The 24,808-nt window shown below is 33.0% G+C and overlaps 1 protein-coding gene across 4 annotated transcripts in view; it reads right to left on the bottom strand.

The window, feature by feature from the left end:
- Positions 1 to 810: 810 nt before the first annotated feature.
- Positions 811 to 24,808, bottom strand: part of LOC124360562 (protein capicua homolog) — a 60,977-nt gene continuing 36,979 nt past the window's right edge. For 2 of the 4 annotated variants that reach the window (XM_046814286.1, XM_046814284.1), the window contains 11 exons: positions 21,309 to 21,954; positions 19,750 to 19,849; positions 19,340 to 19,437; positions 18,184 to 18,269; positions 14,434 to 14,530; positions 12,303 to 12,480; positions 9,652 to 9,812; positions 7,726 to 7,833; positions 6,580 to 6,758; positions 4,200 to 4,350; positions 811 to 1,328 (listed from right to left, as the gene is read on the bottom strand). In XM_046814286.1, the coding sequence (XP_046670242.1) occupies positions 1,279 to 1,328; positions 4,200 to 4,350; positions 6,580 to 6,758; positions 7,726 to 7,833; positions 9,652 to 9,812; positions 12,303 to 12,480; positions 14,434 to 14,530; positions 18,184 to 18,269; positions 19,340 to 19,437; positions 19,750 to 19,849; positions 21,309 to 21,954 (1,854 nt within the window). In that variant the 3' untranslated portion in view covers positions 811 to 1,278. Of the gene's footprint in view, positions 1,329 to 4,199; positions 4,351 to 6,579; positions 6,759 to 7,725; positions 7,834 to 9,651; positions 9,813 to 12,302; positions 12,490 to 14,433; positions 14,531 to 18,183; positions 18,270 to 19,339; positions 19,438 to 19,749; positions 19,850 to 21,308; positions 21,955 to 24,808 lie in introns of all 4 variants that reach the window. The other 2 variants (XM_046814285.1, XM_046814283.1) reach the window with 1 other exon arrangement.

Genomic DNA, 24,808 nt, shown 5'->3' on the forward strand with positions numbered 1-24,808 from the left:
ATGTTGTACATACAAGTCAAGAATCATACTGTGTTGTCTTGATGATCATATTCTACATGTTGTACATACAAGTCAAGAATCATACTGTGTTGTCTTGACATGTTGTACATACAAGTCAAGAATCATACTGTGTTGTCTTGATGATCATCAAAGTAAAAATAATATTAGGTATTTTTAGTATAAATATATTTCTTCCTTCTTTGAATTTTGTTGTAAGAAAAAGTAAAGTATTGACAGTTTATAAAAGTTATCTACAGCAAATTTGTATTTAATTACTTTAGTAGATGTATACATATAATCCTATCCAGTAATATGGTGCTTTACGAACTAATCACACACCCCTAGAAAACAATTAAATTTCACAATAAAATAATTGAATAGAGGTAAATATATTTTATAAAACAAAGAAGTCAACCTATAGTGAAATAAAGGATAGCGGTGTTTGCACAATAGTAGCTATAACAAGAAGAGATAAAATCATTCAGGTACACTTACTCAGTAGGCCTACTGTATCTCAACATTATCAGACAGTCGCACAGAGCAACTCAGTTATCATAATGTAAACATTGCATACACAATCATACATTTACTTCACTCTCCGTATGTTTGACAAATTAAGATAATAATGCACATAAAGTCCTGAAACCCTTGGTATCAAACCCTCCATGATTGTTGTACCAATATGACAACGAATTCAAACAGCATAAAATGTGATAAATAAGTTTGTTTTACATTTTGACATGAGTTGCACTCTGTTCAATTTAAGGCAGTCCAAGATTTGTGAGTAAATGTTGAGAAAAATTCTATGAATATAGTTAAAACAGTAATAAAATATAATTGTACATTGAAACATTGCAAAATTACATTACTATAATGTATAACACTTAAATATAAAATTATTAAAACATAAAAACTATATATAACTGTAACAGAAAATGAACCCAACAGCTCACAGACATCTAACTATTTCTGGTATATACAAATAATAATTATTATAAACATTATAAATATACTTCACACTCCTATTAAGGAAAATAATATTGTGCTTACATAAAACAGAAGACGTAACTTGACACCTATACAACAAAAATTACAAACTTATTAACAAATATACAATGAAAAAGACTACACAGAAAACAATTATTATCTAAGTACTTGAATTTAAATGAATATGAGTTCCTTAAAAACGTGCATCTGTACTATATGTTATGTACAATTAGTTCTAATTCACAATGAAGGAAAACAATGTTAGTAAAATAATATTATATGGATTTAAGGTTAACTGCTGGACGACACAGGTATCACAGAGTGAAGCAATGAAGAAACTCCTGAAACATAGACATATAAAATTAACTCTTGAATCACATCATAACTGATATTACATATGAAACACCACCGACTGACTGGAAGTTGAATACCTCTATCCCAGTATAGACTATTTTTACTTGAAAAAATTGTTACAATCAATATCAAAAACTGTTACCTGTAAGAAATAAAAACAATATTCAGTCATTTTAGTAACCAAAAACCTTATTTTTGGCATAATTTCTTTTGACAGAGTTTTTGAAATGCAAGTTCATGCACAATTGTTAGTACATTGTTGAATTCATGTACAGCCTCAGCAGCACCAATAATAGTGCAGTCATTGAAGCGAAAAATACGGTCTTACCTCCGAATTTTTTTACTGTGAACCGATTTGCATGAAATTTTGGAATTAGGCTCATCTACCCTTAACTTCAAAAGTGAAAATGATCTGAACTCCGCCTATTATTTTTTAAGGGGTGTAAACAACCCCTTAATGGAAAAATCGACATTGAGCCATTTTATCGCTAGAAAACATGTTTAATACTAAGTGGTGAAATTTTAAAGTGTTTTAAACACAATTACCTCATATTAAAATCATTTTTTAACCCCTTGAACATCTTACAACCCTTGCAAACAACCCCTAAATTGAAAAAATCACAAAAAATACTTTGGTATGATGTAATAAAAGGATGTAAGTATAGAGTTAGTAAGATTTTATATTTTCTATAATAATTATCAAATTTTTAACCCCCCTTTCACCCTTTAAAAACTACCCCTTGATAAAAAAATTGTTTAAAAATTTATTTGTATAAAGTGAAAAGGATTTAAATATTATTCCACACTCTCGAAAATGATTATCATATTCTTAAGCTTTTCTAACCCTTAAAACTACCCCTAAATTAAAACAGTAAATATATATGATTACATATTATTTAAAAATAATTTAATTTAGAGTAAAAAATTGCCATTTATTGGGTAAAAATATTTACAAATTATACAAAATTATACTCAAAATGTGTTATATATATACATATAAGAAAGTTGGTAGTATTCATGCCTACGTTTCCAAAATATAATGAGCCATATTATGTATATATATATATATATATACACATTACAATAGTTTTGGGTCTCTAATTATACTGCGTACTTTCACATTGCTCCAAATATTCACAGTCCGAAATTTTCAGTTACTAAGTAGAAAAAAATATGATAAGTTTTTTGACCATGACTCCTTCAATTTTCATGCTATCACAATTTATAAAAAACCATTGTAAAGTTAATTAAGAGACCTACAACATCCTTCATTGCAATATATAGTAAAAAACCTTTTTTCTCAAACAATGAAAGGGTTAAAGGGCTTAAGAGAGGCTGTGATTGCGCTGCCACGCGCTCTTTAAACAATGATATTTCCGTCAATTCTTGTTTTACAGAAAAATAAAAAAATCCAAATTGTTTGTCAGAAATATACCTACATTTTTTCATACCTACACTTTTATTGGTATGTGTCGTCATTTTTTGAGATATTATGAAAAAAGGTGGTTTTTTTAAAAATTTGAAATTTTTTTTAATCGTGACTTTTTTGAAAAATATGTGTCCTGAAGCAGCCAAACTGATACAATCTATTAAACTCTTCATAATAAAGTTGATTCTAGGCGGAATACGATTAATTTTAATTTTGGTGGAAATGGCACTTATGAAACCCATTGATTTAAAAAGAAAAAACATTAGATGCTCCTCTTATTTTGCAATACAGCTCACTTATTTTACGTGCAAAAGACTTTTTAATAGTGCTCATTTTAAAGCTTATTTCAAGCACTATAAAACTCTTTTTTTTAGAAATGCCTAAAATGCATCTGCTCGCCGCTAGATGGCATTGACCACATCGATTAAATTTCAGACAAAATAAAAAAACGGCTTTTGATTTTTAATATCTAGCTTAATATTGCACTTAGAATACTTTATAAAAAACAAAATTGTTCATTGTTTTTACCTGCTACAATTGTGTTCCCTTATATAATTTTCGATAAAACGTATATTTTTGGAGATATTTGCAAAAAACCGATGAAAAACGTGAAACAATTGCGAATTTTCAATTGCCAATAAACTTGAAAAGTATTGGATTTTTCGAAAAACGTTATAGATGATTTTTTGCTTAAAATTAGGCCTTCTATCGATATCCGAGGTTATTTTGAAAAAAATAAATTCACTCCGAGAAGGGGTGGCAACCACCCCCAGGGTGGTTGCGGAGTTCAAAATCATTTTCACTTTTGAAGTTAAGGGTAAGATGAACCTAATTCCAAAATTTTATGCAATTCGGTTCACAGTAAAAAAAATTCGGACCAACAATGCTTCAATGACTGCACTATAACAGCTGAATTCAACAAATGATTAAGTCAGTGTATGTAAGTTGCACATGGTTCCAGGTTTTTATTCGAGCCTGAGTCCTTCTTGGGTTTTTTTTCAATTTTGCTAAGGTTTAATATTTTGAAATAAATATACTTTTTGGATATAGTTTTCCATGATTAGTTTCTACAGGTAACTTTTGTATATAGTAAATTTGTAGTAAAAAGTTTTGTTGTTATTTTTCAGATTGCTGATTTTAATATTTTATTGTGATATTGAGTCAATTTTTGGTTTTACACATGATAAGTGTAACTAAAATTTAATAAATCCTAATAATTAATTATATTATTAAACTGCAACTCATTGTGAATAAATCAATGTGCAGCACAATAACGTAAGTGTAAATATTCTATTCTATATGAATTTTTGAAACACAGCTTGCAAAGATTGACGTGCCACTATGGAAGTTTAACACTGTCACTTCTAGGCTTAAATATAATAATTAAATAAAATATTTAATTCTCAAATTAGGTAAAAAAATATTATACCAGGAGTGGAGGCAGTGGAATCAACTGGACTAGTCAGGGCATTTCCACTCATTGGAGTATGTGCAGACTGATTGGCCATTAATTTCTGACGCACTTCTCTAATCTTCAGCTGTAGTGATGTTTTGTTGGGGAAGATATCTACGTGGCATGACTGAAAATATTTTAATACTTTATCATTTAAATTTTTTTTTAAATTATTAATGGAAATTACTAAATTAAAATTGTACAACAATCGATGACTTTATTTCAGCTTCTAATTTCACAGATTTAAATCTAAGGTAAAGGCACATATTTCAATTGCAAACCCAATTCAATTACAAATTTGCGGCTCTGCACACAATTTCCTATAAAATAACAGGAACATCATATTTTATGCATATTCTTTTTAAATGGCATAATAAACACTCCTGAGCTAAGTGATGGTGTCTGGAAGATACTCCAATCTCCTGATCCAGTTCAGTATAACTGTCTTAAGTTGAAAGAGCCCTGAAAACAAAGAGAAAACAGAAGTATCATTGTAATAACTAAATTTCTCTGCAATATTCCATAATATTGGATGAATAGCTCCAGCATTTTCAGTAGTATTTGAAAAGTATTTACGCAAATAAGGATGAAGTTCAAGTCTGTAATTTTGTTTGTGAAAGAACTTATGCTATATGATGATGCACTATAATAATTCTGATTCGAAGTAGGCATATTGAAAGTACATATTATTTCAGCGTTAATGGGTAAAAGGTTCTAAAATGACACAGAACCTTTTATTTTAAGTTTTGGGTAGCAACACTTCTGGTCAAAATTAATTATATTACAAACTGCAGCACAGTTTGCCTTGTTGCCACGATATATATATATATATATAAGAGACAACTAAGTAAGAGTGAGTAGGTAAGTACGGTTTTGTTATACAGGGTGCGGCAAAATAACCTCCCTATTTTCATTGCTTTATTGTGAGTAGAGGGAGGCACTCAGAATGGTGGGGATAGCCGCAATCGACGCAGGAGAGGGGGAAGTTTAAGTGATGCTCCGCCCGTAGGCACGTCGTCAGTCGCCATCATGGTGTGGACGAGTGCACAGAGAGCTTTTGCGGTCGAAGCGTTCATTCGTAACAATGAATCAGTTATCATGGCTCAACGCGAATTCTGAACGCGGTTTCAAATTCCTCCTCGTGATTCAGTGCCGGACCGCAAGTCTATTGTGCTGTGGGTGAAAAACTTCAGAGAAACTGGTTCTGTTGTGAAAAAACGAGGTGGAAGACCTCGTAGTGCTCGTACACCAGAAAGCATTAATGCGGTTAGGCAATCAGTTTTGCAGTCTCCTCAACGATCAGCTCGCAAACATGCAACCGCCCTTCGAATGTCCGACCGTAGTATTCGTCGAATTCTACACATGGATCTTCATTTCCATCCTTACAAGATGGTTGTTGTCCAAGAGCAGTCTCAACGTGATTGGCAGAGTCGTATGGAAGCGTGTCAAATAATCTTGGAAAGTCTCCCACCAGACGCTGTTGTTTTTTTTCAGTGACGAAGAGCATTTCCATCTGTCTGGAAGGGTGAATAAACAGAATTTTCGCTATTGGAGTGAAAAAAACCTGAAGGAAATCCATGAGAGGCCTCTTCATAGTGAACGTGTGACTGTTTGGTGCGCGTTATCATGATGTGGAATCATTGGCCCTCATTTTTTTGAAGAGGATGGCAATGTTGTTACTGTGAACTCAAACAGGTATGCCAACATGCTAGCACAATTTTTTGACCCTGCCCAACAACAGAGGGCTTTCGAGAATGTGTGATTCCAGCAGGACGGTGCCACAGCACATACTGCCCGAATAGCAATGAACATTTTGAGGGAAATGTTTCCTGGCCAGTTGATTTCTCGGGGAGGGGACATTGTGTGGCCAGCGCGATCACCCGATTTAACCCCATGTGACTTTTTTCTGTGGGGTTACTTAAAGGCCAAGGTGTTCAAACATCGCCCCAGAAACCTGCAAGATCTGAAGCAAGCTATACGGGATGAAGTTCTGCGCATACCTCAAGCCATGCTCGAGAGAGTCCACGACAGCTTGCAACAATGTATTGATAACCACGGCCACCACTTATCTGATATTCTTTTTAGAAGAAAGTAGAAAAAACTTCCCATGTCATAGAATAAGTTAAAATGAATAAATTTGTTTTTTGGAAAAAAACTGTGGTTTTTATTAGCATTTAAAAATAGGGAGGTTATTTTGCCGCACCCTTTATGACAAACAAACAAAATCAGTAAATATTTGAAAACTATTTTATTTTAAAATGAAAGTTTATACTTTAATCTATTCTTCTATAAAATTGTTAGCAATATTATGGCTTTTATAACACCAACAACAAATTTTTGGGAGATGTTTACTTACTTGGAATGCTGTAGTAGCCTGTGTGGAAGGGAAAAATCCTTGCTCATGAAAAAGTTGCATCACTAACTGTCGTCGCTGTTCTAATACCCTCCGATGGCCTTTGTCTGGGTCTCGACTGCCAGGGGTTTTTGGGGTCCGAGGTGAAGAAGCATCTAAGCTGTCCAAGTCTACAGTTGACCCTTATAAAAACAAAATATTCATTTCATTTAAAATTAAACAGAAAACTTAAAAACTGGTGTATAGTAGTGTAACTAGATGCATTATTTATATAAAGTATTAATAAGCATAATATCAATAACATGTTTTTGATTTTTATTTCTTTAGGTACATAAGTTAAATTTCAAAATTATTTTTGGTTATCCAATTTTGGATTTTTGCAATTGTGAGAAGTCTAAAAAATGGATATCACTAAAAAATAGAGCATCAGGGTTTCCACTCAATTTTAATCATCAAATTCACGAAAATGGTGAAACTATTTAAAACTTGTCCTTAATTCACTAACAACGTCAACAATTTATGCAGGAATAGCTGGATGCATATCTATAAAAAGGTCTTGGCTATGACACAATCAGAGGGCGGTATGCGTTCAATGTTATGGTTTGTAAATAATGAGCATAAAATTTACCTCTTGTATCATATCAGAGCTCTTACTATTAACCAGCCCCGTAGGAGCGAATTACACAAGTGAGAATTGTGCAAGCAAGCCTAAACACGGCAAATCGAGGTCCTGGTATCCAAATTTCTTTACAAAAGAAGGATTTATATAAAATTTTTCTTGTCTGACAGAGAACTGTAAAGGGATATCTCAAGAATTAAATGCGTTATAGACTTGAAATTTAAGCATGCAACTTCAGCAAAGTGTATTACACAATACCTAGTCTGAAGTACTTCTTTTTTTGACATTGCAATGATGACAAGCTGGGTGCAAAATTCAATTACTTTATTATTGTTCAAATCTTTTTGTTGTAGTTCTTAATGACACTTGTGTTATTTTGGCCTTTGTGTAAACTACTTTTTATTGCTGTAAGCAAAATGGTAAAATGTTTCAGAATCTAAGTTTAGTCAATATCTAAATAAACATACACACACAGCAAAATCAATTATCTTGGTAAAATTTTCAATGCACAAATATTATTATAATAGTACCTTTGAACACCTCAATATTGAAATCTGGCCCAAAGAAGGTAGAACCAACCAGTTTAGCAGACTTTGGAGTAGCAGACATTGCTACTTCAGGTGTAGACTCCTCTTCAACTGTGAAAATCATAAAATTATCTTACTTATCTTATACATATTTATTACAATCTAATATTTTTATAAGACTAAAGAAGAGTTTTTTTTTAAATGTTGTTACCAATATATTTTAAATAGTATTTTGAAACCAATTTGAGACAGACCAACAAGGGCTGTTCTATTTTTTGCATTCTATTAATTAATTTTATATTTAACTTTCAAGTTTTTTTGAAATTTGAATTATTTGACATCAAGAACAATTTAACATTTAACCCTGACATCCGTATTATACGAACATTGTAAAAATGGCGTCAACTCCCAACATCCGCATAGCACGGACATGCTCTTTATATTATTTTACCAAATGTTTTGAAATTCCACAAACTTGTGTACAAAAATGTATTGCATTGGAATATATTCATTTGTAAAGTTTTGACTTTGTATTTTGGCAGTCTATGACTGAGAAAATGCAATTCATCTCAGCTGGCTACTCATTGCTTGTCGCAGACAGCTGTATTTCACCACTTTGTGAAAATTCCATCTTGCTTTAAGTTAAAATAGTATAAAGTATGGTAGTTAATTTTTAGTTTGTTTTACTTGAAAATGAGTAAAAGAAATTGTTCAAAGTCTCTTCTAAGTGAAAATATATACTAATTAGTAACTTAATTGCAAGTGGCATGGATGTGTAAAGTGACGATTTTGAGTGATGGCTATCTTGACATTTCCTCTGAATTCAATGGAGAATCAGGCGAGGGAAATGAAAATGAATTAGATGAGATGATATTTAGATTAAAAGGATTAAGATCTAACTTATCAATCCTTTGAAAGTTCATCAGATAAGGATGTTGCTCAACCAAGAGCTTGATTTTACACTTAGTTACACAGAAAAGGTAAAAAGATAAATGACACCTCCTTATAGAAATGGACGTTACTCCACTTGTAAATAAGGCAGGTATTTTTTCTTGGACTAAGAATTACATTTAAAATAAGATGCATAAATATTTGAGTGGAAAATAATTTTTTGCTATATGATTTTCATCAACAAACTTACAGTACAAATATAGTATATTTTCTAAAAATAGTTTTCCAGAATATTATTTTGTTTAGTATATTTCTGTGAACTACATTTAATAAGAAGTAAAACAAAAAAAAATCCCTTATAACTTAAAAACTAGCCTAGTTCTGAGTTGTTTACAAACCTCTTACATTTTGTCTAAGAATGGCTTCTATCAGTTGATATCATGGTCAGGGTTAAAAGAGATTCCTGGTATTTTTGTCATACTGAATGTTAAAAGGAGATCCACTGGTTTTCTTTATTTGCACAAAAACTCCCTTTCAGGGATTTAAGAGTTTATTTTAAATTCCAACATTGAAAGTGGCTGCAAAGCCAAACATATAGCTCCACAATACTTTTATTTTTTGAATATTTTAATAACAGTTATGAATTTTCATAAATAATAAGCCCATTTTTAACTTTGATTTGAAATACCTCAAAAACAAAAATGGGCCATAGTTTGCAGCAAAATAATTAATTTTATATTCCCTGTTTAGAATGTATCACAAAGGGAGAATTACAATTTTTGGGTTAGAGACTCACCCCTTCAGAGGGCAACACCTAAAAGTTTTGAATGAAAAAATAGGCAATATTGACCTACACAAATATGCAAGCTTCATTTTTCTATCTGCAAACATTTACAAATTAGCAGTGGTAATAAAGTTTTGCTAATATAAAACTAAGACTAAAAATATTAATTTGGATTAACTTTTGATGACAAATCTATTTTGAAACATACATTTACAAAGTTTTAAAATAAGAGGAAGTAGTATTAGTAAACTAACCGTTTGAGCGATGTTGAGGCTGTTGCTTTTTACGGAATGTCTGGGCATTGAAGACATGAGGACTGCTGGGAACTGATATGGCACTTGGAGATTGGCATTCTTCTGGTTTGAACTCTGGTAGAGAGGAAAACTTCTTTTCAAAGTTTACTTGTTCCAATACCCTATAATTAAAATATATAATTATTATTATTAACTAAAATTTTTGAAATGATCTAACAAGTATTTTATTGATTTTAACCCAGAAACTACATAATTTTACAAATGTGGTTGGGATTGTAGTTGTAAACATCAAGACACTCACAACAAGTAATAAATAGTTTAATTTGATTAAAATTATCATTTATTTAGTGAAAATCTATGGAAGAAGTACATTTAGAAACAGCTAGTATTACTAAAGCATAACTATACATTCACCTAATTGTACTTGTTTGATACATAACTTTCGTAAACCAACAAGTAAGCAAAGATTGTGTTCCTTTGATCAAAGTTCAGTTAAACGCTTTATGGCAAAACTCGGTTAAATAAATTACTGATGTTTGTAGCATTTCCAAACCAATTTCATTATTTTTACAATCACTGAACTTAAATTAAACATTAAAAAATTACTAAAGGTAGATTTAACATCAAATGCTTGGGTCTTAACTATGTTTTTTCACACTCATTTCCCTACTGAATCAATGTCAGATTACCAACAGTTATTCCTCTTGTGTCTTTGCAGACCGTTCCAAGTAACTTCGGTTGGTTTCGCTTGACCAATGAGAATCAACATTACCTTATACTGAATAAACACAATAGCAAACAATGTCTAGACTGAGGTGTCAAGATTTTTGTTGTTAAATCATGTATGCCATCTATTTACTTAAAAATATGATTTTTCCAAATTATTTCATCTTCTTTTCTTTAACCCTTTAAGGATTAGCAAGCAGTTACCTGCCAGCACCTTGTTTGCAGGCAAGACGACGTTAGCATACATCTGCCCACCTACTGACTTTTGCGTAGTAAGAAAAACACAAAAAACAATAATTTGCTGTTTAGAGGCACATCCTGTGACCTCAGTAATTCATCTTTTTGACTTTTTTTCTTCCAGCCGTTGAAGTTGTGACACAAGCTGATTATTCCTCTCTTCAAGGTTGTTACAAAGGTCTGCTGTAGCTTGTTATTTGTTATTTTCAGCTAAAAGAATAGCCACATTGAGTTTAAGTTCAGTAATAGAATCCTCCACCTCATTTTCTAAGATAGAAATATCGTTCCTTAGTTGACTATTTTCGAACATTAGCTGATTATACTTCTTAGTTACTTCAAGCATCTTCTCCGGGAAATCACCTATTTCCTCGGAATTTATATCTTTTATAACCATTTTTTTATTACTCCTGAGCCCTTGTGGCAGTAGGATTGTTTGGTGATGCCTTCAGGAAAGAAGATATGTATACCAAAGCAGTGTCCAATTATGACAATTATATATAAATAACTTATTTAGTCAAATAAAATTTAGTATGAATAGTCACATCAATATATATATATATATATATATATATATATATATATATATATAAAAAAAATGAAATAAAAGTTCTCAGTTTCTATAGGTTCCAATATTATTCACCCAATGAGCTTAGTTTAGTTTTGAGTCTCTATTTACACACAATCAAGCAATAGAGAGCTGGCAGTTTAGAGATAAGTTATTTAGTTGTCCACAACTAAGAGCAGTGCAAAGGTGATTGACAACCAGCCAGGTCCTCCTTATCACTACTGCTGATAAAGATACCTCTTAGCTATAAGTGAGGAATCTTGTCTTAATTGAAAATTAAAATAGCTTTTTTACTAATTTTACCAGCTTTTTCTAGTTATGTTAAACATGTCACCTGATACTAAACCCCTGACTTTTTTCACAGATTAGTGTAAAAAAGTGATAGTATTTCTTTAAAAAACCACAAACTTTAAGCAAAACACAGGAGCAAACTTTGAAGTGTAATCACTTTGGGTCCACTCCCACTGCAATCCCAAAGGTTATTGTTCCCAAAGCCCTCTCCTTAAATGGTTGAAAAGCTTAAGATCATTGTATGTTACAAAATTAGAACATAACTTATGTGATACAGCAATGTCAAATGTCCAAATTTTGCTATCCATCCAGTAGACACTGGCTTTAACTAATAATTTAGTATTAATCAAAAATAATTTTAAATTAGGCAAAACTGTAATTGAAATTACACACTACTTGGTACATTTATGAGAAAATAACAAATGACCAATTAAAAAAATAAAACTTAAAACTAATACATTTTTTAAGTGTTCACGAATTGCATTTAAAGGGCGGAGGGTAAAATACAACCATTTAAATAAGATTCCAAATTACATAAATGGTTGTGCAATCGCAGAGCCCAGCAGGCCACTACCATATGGCTAGACGAGCTGAGAGGTCAACTACCTGAAATTTTCCTTGAACTGAGCAAGAGATCCGTATGGGCTACACTTGGTGGTCTAAAGAGTGCAAAGGCTTTAACTCTTCCTTTTTCACACCCATCAAAAGTTTTAATCATAAATAAATCCTTACTATTTGAACTTAGCTATTGAAACTCTCCAGAGAACTTGAAAATATGTACGTTTTAAAACATAAATTTAAATAGCATAAGATAATCATAAAGATCGATTACCTATCCATTCCATCCTCAACATTTTTCTTAAAGAAGCTCCTTTTAGTTGAAGGTGATTCTGGAATGGAACCATGATCCTCATCTGTGGTACCGCAACCGTGAGTTATCAGTTCTGACTGAGGATTATTGACCAACTGACAGTTGTTGGATTGGGGCTCTTCCTGGCTTCCTGACGTAACTGGAACAGCTGTCCAACATCTTTTACTGATACAAATTTTATATTGCAAGATATAAGGGTCACTATAAAAGTAAGGAAGTAGGATTCTCTAGATATTTTGTTCAAGATAATTAAAGAAAACTTAATTTAGAATAAGAGCCATTTGCACTGGTAGCCATCTTGATTTGGGCCCTATAAGAAGGATGTTAAGCTTCACAAAACACTTTTATATCCTTATTTTTAGTCATAGAATTATGGGAGGTGTCTCATTTTAAAAATATAATAAAAAAGCATACCACACTTTAGTTATAGCTTTTCACTATCATTGATTATTTAAAATGTGTTACTTCCACCCATATTAATCACACCTTTAAAATACCTCCCATAAATCTACGGCAAAAATAAGAATATGAAGTATTTTAAGTTTAACATGTTTTTATGGGATAAACTCCAAGTTGTTTCTCTACAGGTAGCTCTTAAAAACTGTAACTTACTTGCAGTGCTCTACTAGCTACCCTATACTTTTTGAAGAATTGCCCAGCTTGTAAGATAAACATACTTTACTTTTAGAATGACCCTTAAATTTTCATATTTTGTAATGTTACTCTGGAATTCATAAATATAATTTGAAATTGTAAATTAAACAAAGAACTTTTTTGTTTTAGGTAAAAGTAAAACATAGCTTTATTAAATGACCAAAACAATATGATTTTTATTAATACGTCACATAATGGCAAGTTTTTTTTCATTTTTAAATATTTATCACTATTTATATAATTTTACAAGTTTCCACAAAAGATCAAATACAGGAAATAACTTATGGTAGACTAAGTTACTACATTAAAAACATTGAACAAATTAAAAAAATAAACAATTGAAAATATAATTATGTTGAGGCTCACATAAAAAAGCCAACTTAACCTTTCCAGCGTCATTGACGCGGATCCGCGGAGGGCCACTACAAGCTCAAAACGTTATTGCCGTGGATCCGCGTTTTTGCATTCTTTATTTTCTTACTGCTATGTTAGTTGAATATTTCGCTGCTAGATGGTTCTAGTAGTCATGCGACATACAGACGGGTTGCCCCGCCTCGAATTCTGTTACAATGAGAGTGGCAGTTGCTTCTAATTGGCCAAACACTGTCTAGCGGGCGTGGCCCGCGCCTTTCACAAAGTCATTGACGGGAGCTCCCGTCAAGGCATCTAGCCAGTTAGTGGGAAGCATCCGGTACGCGCATATGTATTTCGGTTATCGCTAATTTTCTGTTGTGTCCTATTCTTTTTAAAGTAAATTATTCATATTATATACAGCAGTTTCCAGTATTTATTTAGTGTTTTTTACCATTATTCGTGTGAATGGCGAATCCAGACGATTCGGAATTTGAAGATTCGGTAATTTTGAGCAATTACTTGTCAACCCCAAACTTTTTCATATTTTACTACGGTCATAAGGATGTTATCAGAAAGCAAGAAACATAATTCAAGCCCCGCAAGGCTGTCCTACAGGTTGCCGAGCGATAAGAAGGTTCAAAGTCCACGCGATAACAGTGGCTTGCGGAAGACGCGCGGAATGTCAGTTGTGACAGCCCGCCACCAAATAAACATTCTTTGTCTACTTTTGTATTTTTCTAATTTTATTGGTTTGTAATATAGTATATGTTTATCTATAAAACTGTGTTTCATTCCCATACAAATTGAAATAAATAAAAAAATATTAGTGACAACTACACTGCTACTCTACGATATTTTCAAAAGTTAAAAATTAGCCTAGGAAATCCAAAAAGGGCTAAACAAATTTTATTCACCGTTAAATAACTCTATTTTGACATACAGAAACGAAAAAAAATTTAACTTTACACATTAGAAATTTAAAAAAATTGTAACTTTATCAAAGATCAGGTGTAATTTTTCATGACGCTTAAAGGGTTAAAATAACCTAGGAAAATATGAACCAATTCATGAAATGCACACTAACCCATAGATTGTCTTCGTTGCAATGGAGCTTTTCCTAGTTGAGCTGGTGTTGGGGCTAGCACAAATGTTTGTCTTTCTTCTTCCATCTGCACATCTCTCTGAAAAATATTACGTATATTTGTAGAGAGTCATAAATAAACAAACTATAACAATAAACTCCATTTCTCAATGTGACAAAATTTGACATATACATTCCTCATTAGAAAAAAAAACATTTTGCATGCAGATGAACTTAAATAGCATAGTGACTTAAATAGGGTTGAAAAACACCTTAAAGAATTAAATTTTTGTTTTTCATCTTCTCGCTGTTCTAGATAGATGAACATTTTACACACACTCTCCTCATCACATAAACAGAAAAACAAAAGCATTTTCTTGAAGATCAACTAACCATAGGGAGTTGCAGCCCTTAGAAAACTATATTTTTGTTTTAAACTTCCCAATGACCTAGAACAATGACATTTGAAATGTACATGCATTATACTCTCAACAGACAAATAAATTTGTCATGAATTTGAATCACTACTGGAGCTGAAATAGGTTTGCTTCTAGAAGAGTTATACTTTTCCTTAACTTTTCGCTGTCCCAGAAAGGTGAAATTCGGTACCTTTACAAATGTATATTATGGCATAAATGTGTATTATGCCTTCAACAGTCTACCAGCACTGGAAATACTTTAAAATAGAAGTAGATTACAATGGCGGCCACTTATAGACCAAGTAGAATTTCCAGGCCAAACTATGCATATATTTTCTAGATTGGGACAACAGAAATGCTACTAAGACACAAAAAATACCTTAAGACTGGAAGCAGATTATAAAGACCGGGAGTAGTCACTTTTGAAGAAAATAGCCTTTCAGACCAACATATGTAAAAACTTTCTTGGTTGAAGTAAATACTACCATTGCTACTGAAATACCTTAGTAGGCACTCATAACAACCGTTACTCTTACTTCAGAACCTTAAAACATAGAACTTTAAGTGAGCACCTGTAAGCCACAGGGAACTATTATTTCAATAATATTTTAAATGTAATTTTTTAAAATTAATAAAACAATACAAATAATGTGTATTCTGTCATGGGAACAGATTATAAATACATAACTTGTAATGGAAAGAATGAGCATATTCTTAATATACAGGGTGAGTTTTAAGTCCCTTCCCCCCTATTTTTTTTTTTAAACCGTATAAGTTAGGAGGTTTAAACTCCGTACATATTCGTTAGACCTAAATATCTTGTTTTTCATGGGTTCATTGACTCTCCACCTCCAATGGGGGACGGTCCACGAGGAGTAAGCCGAGATTCTTAAATGTAAGCATAGGTTGATATGCACATCAAATTAAAGGTCTCTGTAAGTAGAATACAATGCCGCAAACCGGACCTCAAAAGGTTCATCCTAATGAAAATTACAGGGTGTTAAAATGTACAAAATAGTAATGTGCTATTTATCTGCGTTTTATCGCGCAACTTTTTAAAAGTTCATTTCAAAACAATTTTTCTATTGCTGTTTATTCTTTAAAAGAAACTTTATTTTGTTGTGTTTAATGATTTTAAGGGATCACTGGAAGTCCGAGATCTAGGAGTTAACTAAAGGATTTAATAAGAAGTCGATCATGTGTTGTGTCGCCTTGTAAGTATTTTATTTAAAGAATTGTTGTCTTACAAAGGTTTTAGACCCATTTATTTTTATTTCAACAGCGATTCCGTTTCTAATATTGTACGATTCCGATACTAGTAGGTTGTTACTTACCCTTTTATTGTAGTAGATGCTCAAACTGATTGCCTGTTACTTCCTGACAGTAGTATAGTCTGTTAACAAATTCACTCCTTACACGGGTTAGGATTTCTGGTGTTACCTTCCTGCAGCCCTCAGTAATTCTGTTCCGAAGATCTTCCACACATGCGACTGGTGTACAATAAATCACAGACTTCAAGTGTCCCCACAAAAAAAAATCCAGTAGGTTCAAGTCGCGGACCGTGCTGGCCATTCTATTGCCCCGCGTCGTCCTATCCACTTCTCACGAAAATGTACATTAAGGTAACCACGAACATTAACATCGTAGTGTGGAGGAGCACCGTCCTGCTGGAACCTTACTTCTCGATTAAACTCCCCACCATTAGTGCGAATTGTATTTTCTATTAATGGATGAATATTAATTTGGAGCATATGTAAATAACTTTCTCCATTTAAATTTCCGTCAATAAACAGTGGTCCAATCACGTGGTTACCAAAGAGACCTGCCCAAACATTTACTTTCTGGGGATACTGGGTATGATGTTCTCTGTGAACATGGGGATTAGAGTTAACCCAGTATCGGCAGTTGTGTCTATTCACTAAACCATTTACGTAAAATGTACTCTCTTCTGTCCGGGTCATCTTCATTTAATGCGTGATGTAGCATAATTTTGTAGGGATGAAATTTGTGCTTCTTCAGGGTAGTTATTGCTTTGCGTTGTGATACCCCGATATTGTCTGCTATTTGTCTCGAAGAGGTTTGAGGATTTTCCACAACTGTACAAAGAACCTCAAAATCAACTTCTTCTGACAAAGGAGGACGGCCTGAACGTTTTGCATCAGTAACGCTACCAGTCTCTCTAAATTTTGTTATTAACTGCCTTAAATAGGTTCTGCTAACAGGTCTTTCTGGATGGTTTTCATTAAATCGTCTCATTGTTTCGTGGTAATTATTCCCAGAAGCGCCAAAAATAAACACCATGTCAACTTTTTCTTGAAGAGTGCGAGACATGTTTCTAACTTTAACAGCACTAAAACTAACAATGTCAGTAGCCACACTGCAACTAACAAGGTCAGATACTTAATGGCCCAAGTAACTGAAACCAAACATAACAAGTCTCTGGGAATACCCAGATAACAAACAACTTTCACTTTTACAACGACACAGGGACTATGTCAAAGATTACATTTAAAAATGCAGACCACAGATTCTGTACAAAATTATTATTAACAAAATTACGAATTATCCTTTTTTAATTCAGATTGTAGCACCGTTTCCAGCGTTAAAAGGCAATGTTAAACGACACATCACATGACCGACTTCTTATTAAATCCTTTAGTTAACTCCTAGATCTCGGACTTCCAGTGATCCCTTAAAATCATTAAACACAACAAAATAAAGTTTCTTTTAAAGAATAAACAGCAATAGAAAAATTGTTTTGAAATGAACTTTTAAAAAGTTGCGCGATAAAACACAGATAATAGCACATTACTATTTTGTACATTTTAACACCCTGTAATTTTCATTAGGATGAACCTTTTGAGGTCCGGTTTGCGGCATTGTATTCTACTTACAGAGACCTTTAATTTGATGTGCATATCAACCTATGCTTACATTTAAGAATCTCGGCTTACTCCTCGTGGACCGTCCCCCATTGGAGGTGGGAGAGTCAATGAACCCATGAAAAACAAGATATTTAGGTCTAACGAATATGTACGGAGTTTAAACCTCCTAACTTATACGGTTTAAAAAAAAAAATAAGGGGGAAGGGACTTAAAACTCACCCTGTAGAGATAAAACAAAAAGAATATAATGATAATAAAAACAATAATTTCTGGCATTTATACCAAAATAAAGTTTCTAATTCCCTACAGTCATAAACGTTTATCAGATATTTAGAAAAGTATACTTGTTCCTGCTCGGCAGGTGGTTCCACAAGAGTCATGTGTTCCAGAGTGGTTTTTAGTTCTTTTATATCATATATTTAACAGATTACACTGTTGTCAATGCTTACCTTGAAAGTTACCACTTGTTCCTGCTCAGCAGGTGGTTCCACAAGAGCCATGTGTTCCACAGTGGTTTCTGTTTCTTTCACAAGTTCTGAAAATTTGAGATTGAATTTTATTAAAAACAATGATCTGATGAAAAATATATTAAGCACTTATAATCTGTAAGGTGCATAGCGATTAAAACCCACAATGTATATTATTATAATTATACATCACTTGATAATCTGTAATTATAGGTATTTTTATTGAGTACCGGACACAAAACTTGCACAACTTTTTGCCAGAGTAAGTTTAAGTCCAGATTTTGATGGAACCATGATATCCAAACATAACATCACTTTCTTTGTTTTAACCTATGTAATCTGATAACCATTTTGGAACGTGTGTGAGGAACAATTATTCATAGACCAAAACCGAGACCTTAGCTACGATACAAGCAGTGGGCATTCGAACGATGACTTAAAAGTTGAATGTTTTTATTGCACATAAGGAAACACTCAACACGAGCCACGACTCGTGTGAGCGGCAGGACAATACCACATAGTGCCGCTGATCCGCCACCAACTGCAGACATAACATTTTTCTCCTGCCACTCAGTTCTAAGCTCATTGTGTCATAGCTGTGCATCATGTCAGACCTAAACGCCCCATTAAAGTAAATCTTTAAAATTAATATTAAACTCAAGAAAACTCAGGCATACAAACTACAATTTTCAGTCAGATGGCACAGATATTGCTATCACATTTCCTGGGCCGCATGCAATATATTTAGTCAGATGTCATCTCCACCTCCCCTGAACCTTGCCTGCCTGCTATCACTACTAAATTGCCAGTACTCCAGCAGACGTTTTAAATGTACAATGAAACTTTTCGCAATTTAGGACTATTGCACTGACTACATGGAGATTCACCATCTCTTACAAACTGTCTTTATGTCTAAAGGACAATTACTTTCAATGTGACTTTATCGGTTGGTTGTCAACAATCCAATCATAAAATTACATGAAGATCTGCCCTGAACATTATTATAAAAACAATTCCGATTGTCTAGTTAAAAGATATGATTATATGAAAGAAAGTTGCATTATTGTAAATTTTGTGATGTCATTCAAATGGTTAAACAAGTATTCTAAATATATATATATATATAAAAGTTGCATACCTTGGTAATACTGATTATTTAATTTTTCAATCTCTCCATTAACTGTTGCACTTTCACAATACTGAGCCTTTGGACGGTCTTCTTCTTTCTTCATAACACTAAACAATTGAAAATTATATTAAGATTTTAAGATTAATAACAAACATTATCCAATAAATTAATCTCACTAGACAGAGTATGGCTTTTGGAGGATTTTGTCCAAAAAATACAACACTTGTCTCATGAGGTTTTTCCAAACAGTACTACAATCATGTTTCATAATTTTAAATAATACATACCACTTTAATTTGATCATTAAAACCCCAATTAAGATGTAATATTTATTTCTATACATACGATCTTAAACAGAAGTCTCATTTCTAAGTTTACAATTTGATTTCAATCACATATTGTAGTCTAGTTAAACTGACCTGTTGTGTTTGCTGACTATTACTGTTGAAGTGTGAGGTTGGCTGGTGACCAGTTTGATGGGCGTAGCTTGTTGCACTGAGATTGGATGTCCACTTACATCTGAATCCAACACATATGTGTTAATATATCTTAAAATGTTCATGTAGATTAACCCTCTTGAGTGCTGAATAATGCATATCATGAACAGTATAAGCAATAACAATATTTTAATTTCAGACTGTTAGGTGTTGTTTATTATCCCCAACACAGCAATTTTATTCTTTGAGCGGTCTGCAATATATATTCTGCATTAAATGCTCTAGATAGTTATCTAACATACAGGGCGATTCACAAAAATATGCAAAAACTGTGGAAGTTCATTCTACATATAAAAATAACGAACAAAATTTATATAAACACGGGCCTTGTGTCCACATCTATTCGCTTTCTGTGTACTTTATTTACACTGTTTTGTTCAGAATACAATTTTTTAAAGTTTTATTAAAAATTTATAAACGTTTCTTGGTGAAATAACAAAGCAATTGTTGCCTAAAAATGAAAACTTGTTTTTCAATCCTTTTTTTGCATTAAAAAAAATGCAAAACTACTAAACTTGCAGCTCTAGAAAATGTTTTATTCATTTTATCAAGTCGAACATCATAAGAACCCACTGAATTTTTCTCTTACTCTACTACCTCACCAGAATTTCAGGAAGACCTCGTTTTACATGGTGACCCGAAATCCAGGTGAAATTTTTTGCTAGTCGTAACTCACTAACAAAGCATTTCCAGATCCAGGTTTACATAAACTTTTTCATTATATTTACTCATAGAATGAGCTCCCACAGTTTCTGCATGTTGTCGTGAATCAACCTGTATAATTTACGAAGTATCTTTTGTACATAATTAAGATATGGTGTGCATGTATTGTATATGCAATACTATTCGTATGCACGATTAATTTAGCTAACATACTGATATGAAGAATGAAATCTATTTATAGTTTAACAAGATATTATTACTCTAAAAACCACCTTTGTCAATCTAGCGAGATTGTATTCAACAACAAGTAATTTTTACCTTAGGAGATCCCTAATTAAGCATAAAAATAAAAATTAGAAGATAGATATACAATGTAATATACAAACAGAACTACTATAAACTGTGCATGGCAATATTCTGTAATCTAAAAATTAAAAAATTATAGTGTAACAAAAGACAATCGAGTAAATAATTTAGATTATTATTACAGAACAGTAATATAAAATTTGTAATATTCAGATCTATTGTGTACATTTAATTATTTCCATTAAAATTTTCCCTCATTCATTATGTAACTCTACAAAACATGTTTAATTTTGGGATCCTAATTGTTTCAGCTGGTTGTCATAATTTTATCATTGACTATCAGAATAACAAATCTTACTAGTTAAAAGTGTTCTTATAATAAATTTGAAGTAGTAATGTCGTTATAAGATTGAGTAGCTATAACACTTGATTTTAGTATCAAATTCTCTTTCGGGGAGGATTTATCATGTCGCTAATAATTAAATATTTGACCAATCGTTACTATACTTTACCTGATATGGGAATTTGAAAACCAGTTTGTGCCGGAACATAAACATTTTGTATCCTCCCATTGTGAACAACATATTGAACTGATGTTTCTCCAGGGGTGGGGTTGTTCGTTGATTCAACTCTTCCAATTGGTTTGAAGAGAAGAGTATTGAGAAGTTGACCGGAATCCAGAGGATTTATAAAAGTCACTGTCACAGGTTGCTGGTACGAGTGCGACACAGGTGCCTTGGAGGTGGATGTTTGTAGGATGGGAAGAGCTTTGATATTGGTCTGACTAGGCAGCAACAACGAACTGCCGGAAGTAGACACATTCTTTGCCAAGGAAGGCTGAAGGATTGTCGCATTGGTCAGTATCGGTGTGGTTTTGACACTGGCACTGTGAGACTGTAGCAGTGGAGCCATGTTGCGACTAGGTTGGGTTTGCAGAACAGCGGTGGTCAGGACGGGTGGAGGTTTCACCTGGGCAGAGCTCACTCTCACTGTAGTGTGTACAACAGAGCTCGGGTGTCTGGTGGGCTGGCTGGCTCCATTGCGTATTGCTCCTGTGGAGGTCTTAGTCCAATCTTCCATTGGAGTGCTGGCAACTGTCCAGTTCACTGTTGAAGTTGATGTGGAGGACACTGTAGGAAACTGTTCACTTTTCACAACCTGTAACAAAAAAATAAAATACTGATTCATATATACATATAACACTACATAAATACATACACACACTTAAATAATTTTAGATACATTAGATATAAAAGTTCTCTATATTTCATCTATGGAATATTACCAAGTATTGTACAAGAAATATTAATTATTAAAATAATTTTGAGTGTTAATTGTGTAATTTAATAAAATGTATATTGTTAAATCTTTATATATATATATATATATATATATATATATATATATATATATATATATTTCTTGTGTTCTTGTGTATGTGACTGAACTCCTAAACGACTGGACCGATTTTGATGAAAGTTTGTGTGTGTTTTCAATGGAATTCGAGAATGGTTTAGATTCACAATTTGGTCCACTGGAAAATGTATTTTTAATTAATTTTTCATTTGTAAGTAATTGTTGATTTTGGAGTGTTTTACATTGGATCCGGCAGACTGCGCTACGGCACATAATACAAAGTGAACTGATACTTAACAGCTGTTAACACTCAGCTGAAGTTCGTCAAACAGGCAGAAACATTTAATATTTAGAAAATTATTATTGTAAAGTGCTTGATCAGTAGTGTAATGCAGATTGCATAGAAGAAGTTATTGGCTAATTTTCAGTTTAGATTGCACAAATGGTCAATAAACTATATAATGCAATGAAAATATACTATTAAACGCTGTTATAAAACACCTTATTGCACAAAGCCGTGAGTGTTTGCACATAAGGTAATCAAATTTGGTTAGATTGAAGGTAAATGAAAAGAGCCGAGAGAAGACGCTTTATGATCAAAATTGGTTTTCATTGATCAGACCACAAGGCAAACACCACAATACTACTAGAAATGTCTTAGACAGAAAACTAATTTTAACATACCGAATTTGATTCTTTAAACCTAATTAGTTTATCGAGGTTCATCTCTATAGATTAATTGTACTGAATAACTTATCAAAGCATAAACCACGAAAGATAGAGGCAGGAAATATGGTACATACCTTCATAATGCGCCCAAGAGGCTCACGACTATCAATTATCTCAGGAATGTTTAGAATATGATAGAAAAATAATACGTGGATATAGTGTGCTGGTTTTCAACAGGAAATTGCGTGCAAAGCTGCGGGCAACTGCTAGTTTACCTATATAATTAATTATCTATACCTTAAATTTAAACCATTTGGAATGTTTAGTCAGTAGAACCCTCCAATAATTTATTTATAAATGATTAATTTTAAGCTTATGTAAATTTTGAATTTGGTTAATGCCTTTCAAAGAAAAGCATTCATCGAATGTTTTGTTGTATTTGTTATTTTGCACAGACTGAAATAGAATTGTATTTAATTCTAAGGTTTCCAACAAGGTTCACTGCCAAAAGGTTTGTTGAAATTTTGGGTCTGTTCATCAGGAGGTTGTTTAGGTCTAACTAATACATTTTTTTAATTTTGCGACTTTAAACAAAATTACTCTAGGTGGATTTACTAAATAAATTTGTTGTTACAGGTGAAGCTTGTAGAATATTATGTGTTGTTTTTATAACATTAATTTTGTATAGCCCTGAAAAGTAAGTAGTAACAAATTCTGCTCGGTTGTTATACATCCTAGGAGTACAATTTTTGGGTTTTTGCATGTTTTGATCTAAAACTTTTCAGGACTCTATTTTTAAAAATATTTTGTAATTTTTGAGAGAGACAATCCTTATGAGATTTATCAGAACAAAGTCATTTTGCTCTAAGAGTCACGAGTTTTTGGAACAGACAAATATATGAAGTCTGTCCAAAAAGTATCCGACCGCCAACCAGTAGGCGGCCGCGGTGTAACCGACCGGCTTGAACCGGTTATTGGAGGGGAGGGGCGAGCTACTCCTTCCCATATTAGGCACTGAATACGATCCGGTCACTCAGTGAGTCACAGCGCTCTGTTCCGTACAGTACTGCCGTGTGTGTGTGTGTTGCATTTCAATATGACTGAACGTGTTGAGCAGCGCATTTGCATTAAATTTTGCCAAAAACTTGGCCCTTCAGCATCAGAGACGATTACTATGATACGGAAAGTTTATATGCATGAATATGCTCCAAGAGGCCAGAGAGTGAATAAGGAGTATTATCTTGAGGTCCTAAGGCGGCTACGAGATGCAGTGCGAAGGAAACGACCTGAACTGTGGACAAGCCGTGACTGGATCCTGTACCACGACAACGCACCAGCTCATTCCTCAAATCTTATTCAGGGTTTTTTTGTGAAACACAACATCAACCAACCATGACAGCCTCCCTACAGTCCTGACATAGCTCCTTGTGACTTCTGGCTATTTCCGAAATTAAAAATTCCTTTGAAAGGAAAAAGATTTGACGATGTTGAACAAATAAAACAAAATGCGACGAAGGACCTATTAGCCATTCCGCAAAATGAATTTAAGGAGTATTTCCGGAAGTGGGAGGAGCATTGGAATAAGGTAGTGGCTTGTGGAGGTGAGTACTTTGAAGGGGACCAGATTGCCTTTGCCGCCGAGTAACGTCAATTCATGCCAGACGTCAAGGTCGGATACTTTTTGGACACACGTCGTATACCCATATTTATCAAAAACAAAACGTGTATGTTTTGGAATCGCATTTTATAATCTATGATAGTAGAATATAGGATATGACTACATATATGATAGTAGAATATGACTTAAAATATAGCCATTTCCCTGAACCAATGCAAATCTCTTTATAACAGTGGTATTTTTGGATTACTTTTGGTGTTCTTGGGCAGTTTCCGAAGATTTGATTTCAAACAAACTTAGCTGATTAAAACTATTAGGTTTAATTCAAGAATCAGGAATGAATTTTTAAAGAATGGGAAAGGATTTAAG

The sequence above is a fragment of the Homalodisca vitripennis genome, chromosome 4 (genome assembly GCF_021130785.1).
Source record: "Homalodisca vitripennis isolate AUS2020 chromosome 4, UT_GWSS_2.1, whole genome shotgun sequence".
Classification (NCBI taxonomy): domain Eukaryota; kingdom Metazoa; phylum Arthropoda; class Insecta; order Hemiptera; family Cicadellidae; genus Homalodisca; species Homalodisca vitripennis.